General features: G+C 42.4%; 1 protein-coding gene across 1 annotated transcript in view; it reads left to right on the top strand.

Annotated features, from left to right (window-relative positions):
* PTEN (phosphatase and tensin homolog) overlaps window positions 1–6,000 on the top strand; it is a gene marked incomplete at its 5' end in the record, with an annotated part of 29,517 nt that overhangs the window by 2,110 nt on the left and 21,407 nt on the right. Inside the window, 2 exons of the mRNA XM_057387803.1 lie at window positions 1,710–1,754; window positions 5,762–5,805. Coding sequence (XP_057243786.1) covers window positions 1,710–1,754; window positions 5,762–5,805 — 89 coding nt within the window. The remainder of the gene's footprint in view (window positions 1–1,709; window positions 1,755–5,761; window positions 5,806–6,000) is intronic.

Below are 6,000 nucleotides of genomic sequence, written 5' to 3'. Positions count from 1 at the left end.
TATCAATGGGCAGGCGTCTTTGAAAGTCCTCTTGCATTTACAGCATAGATTTCAGTAGGTTCTGGATGAAGGAAAGTATATTTTAGTGGTTGAGTAGGTAGATATGTGTAAATTAGATTTTAGTACTGGAATGCCTATATAATTAGTAAGCTGTCCACAAACACTGATCAAATGGAGCAGTGATCACCTAAAAGCATCATCAATCAAATTAACAAATGCAGAGATGTAAATTAAGTGGCTGCAGGGAGCTGGATGTTCAAGTGTTTTTATGTTTGTTGCCTCCTCTTTTTTTAAACAAGAATAAAATGTGATGGTGCATCATTCTGCATGTTGTAGTCCTCATCTGCTCTGGTCATCTTTTTATTGTGGAGTTTTTTTCCAAATGCTTTTTATGTAGCTGTTCAAGATGCTTGAGCTCCCAAGCAATTGGTGTTGAGGTAGGCTCCAGCAGTGGGCTTTTTCTGCCTAGCTGGTGGCCTGACAAATTTCAGGCTAATGCTGTGTGAGGAGTACAACCTGGGCTGCTGGCTGTCAGACACTTGGAGAGGCTTTGGATGGAATTTTATCTTTAAAAGAGTCCTTGCGTGGAAGCTTACACTCTGCTGTGTGGATATTCCCAGAAAAGCAGAGCCAGCTCTCCTCGCTCTCTGATGTGTGTCAGCAAGCAGGAACATCTCCTGAAACAAATCCACCATCTTCCTGAGGCTTTCCCAGGCTGCCAACAGGGGCACCAGTGGGACTCGTGGAATAGATTTTCCCGATGCACTCGGAATCTCAGCCTCGGCACTGCACWAGGAGCTCTCACATCTGTTCCTGTTCAAACACGGGGTTTTAACCACAGAGCTGTTCTAGGTTCTTCTGGAATATTATGACTGATAACCAGAGCTTGTTTCTGCTTGAGCTTTCCAGGATTTTAGCAGCTAGTGTTTCTTTTCAATTCGAACAGCATGTTCTGTCATGGCTAATTAAATTCCTTCTGGCTGATGTGCAGATACACACTGTTGATGATGTTAAGTGTAAACATTTGCATGTTATTTCTTCTCGCACATTGCCAGGTGACACATCATATATAATCACGGCAATTCTGATGAATCATGTTTGCAGTTTGGCTCGCCAAGGCTGGGATGGGAAGTTCGTGTTCCAAAGTGAGCATGGAAATGAGTGTGAAAAAGTGTAGTGGTTCTCCTTCCAGATTATCACTGGGGACAGACTTCAGTGGCAAATAATAAAAAAACTTGGATTAAAATGAATGATTGTGGCTGAAAGTGGAGCACAAGAGTTGTTTTAACTGCTTTTCTTCATTGAGACAAAATATTTTGCATAGATGATTCAATGGAAAGAGTTTGCAGATATCTGGTGTAATCAATCCTTTCTGTTTAAAAATAGCTGACTCTTCCTCAGCCTCTTACAGTGATGTGCAGGTGCTTTAGGAATCAGGAAACCAGTCCACATACAATAAATGTTTCAGTTTCAGGTCAGACCTTGGTTTGCTTAGTTGCATTAGTCGTGTTATCCATGCTGCTGGATTATGTTGCTTAGTGAGGTTTCCAGCACCCTGYCTCCTTGATTTTTGGGGCACTGCTGGGCTGGAACTGGAAATGCAGAACTGCACATGCTGGGTGGAGTTTTAAGGATGCTGCAAATTAAGGTCAACATTAGGGTGATGTATATTAATACTTWTTTYTTTCTTCTTTTTTCCTCTCTTGAAGGTTTTTGGATTCCAAGCATAAAAACCATTACAAGATATACAATCTGTAAGTATGCTTTTAAAGATGCATTCTCCAAAATAATGACTTCTAAAAATACTTTAGGGAAGTGTGAGTGGCTCTGCTGTCCTGAAGCAGAGCTGGAGATGTTTTGCACATTTCTTAAAACAATTAAGGCTGATTGAGAGCACTGGTGCTTCATTTAGTGRAGCTGAGTGAGGTTAAATGAAATGCTGGTGTGTATTCATGTTACTTGAACGCTTTTAAATGACTTGGCATCCAGCCCATCTGGAGCTTGGACCATGTGATGAAAAAGTGAAAAGTAATTCACAGCAGGCTTTCTGTTCATATATTAATGTCCAATTGCCAAATGAACATTTTCCTGTTTTTTTCTCTATGTTTTTTTTTTTTTTCCATCAAACTGCTTTGGTACCCAGGCTCTGTTTGCTTCCTCCCTCTTGTCTGTCCCTGTTTATTACTCTGAAAAAGCTGTTGGAGCAATTGGTGGTTTCTCACTTTTCTAAGTGTAATGTTTTTCTCTGAAAATTTAATTCTGTACTAAGCTATTATTGTTACAGGAGTTTTCTGGTTTTGATTGTTGATTTTTTGTTTGGTTTTTTTTTGCTGTTCCTTCATCAAATTTATGTTAACTTAGTCTAATCATTTATATGAATGGTTTGGTGATGTCAGCTGATGTTGAGGAGTCATGATTTTCCTACCCCTTATTTTTTCCTAGAAATCTAAGTTGAACATTGAGTCTCTGAACTGTTACAGCTTTTTTTTTTAAATGAATGTGTTTAGAAACATCTGCAATTAATAGAAAAATTACTGTAGTATTGAAATCCAGGCAATGCATGACACTGTAATCTGTCAGTCATTAAGAGAAATACTTAAAAATAAGGATTTTAATCTGCCTCTAAGTTAGCTAAATGATTTTCCATCATTYAGCTGTTTCCTGATACTGTAGAGAAGTGACAGTAGAAGCTGAGGAATCTTACAGTGGTCATTGAAGTTGTTTACATAAATAAGAGTCTGTCACTTTTCATAGAGTTTCAGTAGGAAAATTGTATTTTCCACTTTAGGAGCTTTCCAGAATATTCTTTTTTTTCCACTAGATTAATAAAATTTCTAGGTGGAAARGGCAGGTCTTCCCAGAAAAGCTGATGGCTCCTTGGCATGTCTGCCAGCAGCCTCATTTTGCTGAAAAAACAACCCCACAACCCAGTCCCCCAGCCCTGCACAGGAACAGTGTTAAATTTTGCAAGTGAGAACAGCAGGGATGAGACAAATGCATTTGACATTTCTTCTGCTGCTCTGTGTGTTTTCAGCTGTGGAAAAAACTTCTCCAGGTGTGCCAAAGGTTTCTATCTCCAGGTTATTTTATGTAGAAATTTATTTCCTTGTTGCTAACTGCAAAACAATCACAAATGAAACTTCCTAGAATTAATTTATTCATCCTCAGATGAAAACTTTTGGTGGCTAAAACTGTTTTTTCCCTGTCTGGAGAGGCCAGGTTATCTCTTATWTATGCAGGCAAAATTTATACACAGAAAATCCCATCAGGTGAATTGTGGCAATGTTTGGTATGGGGATGGGAAGGAATTGCATCCATCAGGTATTCCAGAGAACTTCATGTCTTCAGATTGAACTGATCCTTGGTAAATAATGATCTATTGTCTGTGTTTCAAAGGAGGAGGTGGGAGTTCAGAGGAGTTACGTGATTATAGGCAGAATTATTTCAAAATCTGTCATGGGATTTGAGTTCCCTTAAGGCAGCTGTTCCATGAAGTTGATAATAATGTGTGTATTGAGCAGTTTTATCTAAAAGGATTTAGAGATTTTTCTGAAATGATGTCAGTTCTGCCCCATCCTCACATCTTGGCTTTTATTCCCAGCAGTTTGAGCAGTTTTATTTCACTTCTTGTGTTGTTTCTCTCCTGTGTTCCTTTAACCCTTTGTTATTTCTCCAGTATTCTCCTTAATTTAAGCAATTGTAATTTAATCCTAGAGAGGATTACTGGAACAGACCAAGCCACTCCTTACCCCACAAACGCAAAACAATGTTCGTGTTTCATCTGGAGATCTGTCTCTATTCCAGCTATGATAGTGTTTGAGAGCCCCACAAAAGCATTTGAAGTGTTAAGTCCCCCCAGCACCCCCAGAGTGTGTGTTGGTGGGATTTATGCTGCAAATACACACAAATTTAGTGCAGCTCCCAGAAGGGAGAGAGAGGGACACGACCGTGTTTTGTGCTCAGTTTCTCTCCTTGGTATCAACAAAACTCTTTCTATCCCTCATGGCATTCCACTCATTGATMCTTTCTTAAAGTTCCAAATTGGATGTTTTTTCTGCCCATATGTGGATTTTTTACATGTTTTAAAGACTTTGATCTGTTATTCCCTGTTTGAGCTGGGTGTTTCTTGAAAAGGAAGCAGGAAACTTTCCTGGCTGAGATGCCTTGTGTTCACTGTTTTGCTTCCCAGCAGCTTCCAAAGTTCCTGTGCTGGTGGCTGCTCCATTCCCCTTGGATTTACATCCTACATCCAGCCTTTTCTTCTCAGAGGCTCAAAACCAGCTAATATTTTTGTGAGTCCCCTCTGCCAGCTCGACCTGGTCCCTTCTGACCCAGAGAAAGTGTCAGCAATGTGGTTGGAGCTGTGAAAGCTGCCAGGCTTCTCCCTAGCACGGGGTACAGCTGAGAAGGCTCTGGAATTTGGGGAAAGGGAAAGCCTGGGCAGCCCTGCCTGTGTCTGTGGCGTGGGCAGAGCCCAGGGCAGCACTGACACTCACCCAGGGGGCAGCCCCAAAGTTTGCATGGCTGGAAGTGTCACCTGAGCTCCACATGGCWCCAAAGGCTGCAGTCATAACATACCTGGTGAGGAGAGATGAGCTCATTTCAGTCCTGAAACTGGTGTGGGGATTGGAATCCTGTGAAGAGCACAGGCTGTAATCAGAGCTGTAGATCTAGGGGTGATTTGTCTACTGAAATTACTCCACTGGTTGTGTTTCAGCCTACTGTCCTCTTCCACAGAATCCCAGAATGGTTTGGGTGGGAAGGACCTTAGAAATCATCTTGTTCCAACCCCCTGCCGTGGGCAGGGATGCCATTCACTGGATTAGGTTGCTCAGGTTGCCATCCAAGCTGGTCTTGGCAGGATTGTTCTCAATTCTCTTTTCTAAACTGCACTTCCACTCGCATCATCTTCCCTGCAGGGAACAGCTCCAAGGAGAATTCTAGAAGGGATCCACTCYTGCCTTCTCTGCCCTTAGCCCAGGATCTGATCTGGTTGTTCCTCAGTGTGCTGTTTGGGCTGGTTCAAAACCCAGCTGAGGGGTTGTTTCTGTCTGGCTCTGGTGTTTGTCCCTGGACAAGGCAAACCCAGTGTGGTTTGCTGTGCTCTGTTGAGCTGGAGGGGGTCTGTGAGTCCTGGGAGACTGCAACTCCTGAGCCTTCAGAAATGTGCTGTTTTCCAGGTCTGGGAGGGGAAAAGTGRCTGAGTGGCCTTCAGGGCTCCCTGTATTCAGGAACCAGTGCCAAGTGGCAGAGCAATGCCACAATCTTTGCTTGGTACAAGTGATCTCTGTGATGTTATTCTGTGGGGCTTGTGGTGGTCCTGCAATGTCCCTGTGATGATCCACATCACTGCAAGCACCCATAGTGCTGCTGAGGCACCTTGACCTGAGTTCTGAGTTCAGAATCCCTTGGGTGAAGGTCCCAGCTGTTTCCTTACMTCCTGTTTGGCAGCACAAAGCTGCTCCAGTGGCTGGAGCTGTTCATGCACAGGGTTAGAAAGGAATCACACATTGCATTAGGTGCATGAATGGAGTCACACTGACTAAAACGGAGCAGTGGGCTACAATTACCAGAGGATGAGGATTTGCCTTTCAGTAAATAGCTCATGTTTTAGTGAGCAATCTGCAGCAAAACAGTTTTTCTGTGTGTAACCTCTAGTTTTGAATAAAGGTGATGGGTATACATGATTTTCCTGGGTGTGACAGATGCTGGGAGTGCCTTGGAGACTTGTCTTGAATTCTTGTCTGTTTTTCTTTTTCAGATGTGCTGAAAGACATTATGACACCGCCAAATTTAACTGCAGAGGTATGTTTTTACTGCCTAATGTGTGTTCTCTTTAAACCTCACTGAGTGGAGGCCTAAAGGAGGAGCTGATAAATAGTCATGTAGRAGATTTGGGCACAGGGAATGATGTCAGTTTGCTTTGAGTCACTGGAAAAACTTGCTGTATTCTTGGGGCTTTCAAAAAAGCATGTTCCTGACGGCTAAAGATCAAGATCT

The sequence above is a fragment of the Malurus melanocephalus genome, unplaced genomic scaffold (assembly GCF_030028575.1).
Source record: "Malurus melanocephalus ecotype Western Australia unplaced genomic scaffold, MMel_1.1 scaffold_1380, whole genome shotgun sequence".
NCBI lineage: Eukaryota > Metazoa > Chordata > Aves > Passeriformes > Maluridae > Malurus > Malurus melanocephalus.
This window is presented reverse-complemented; position numbering and strand designations above follow the sequence as displayed.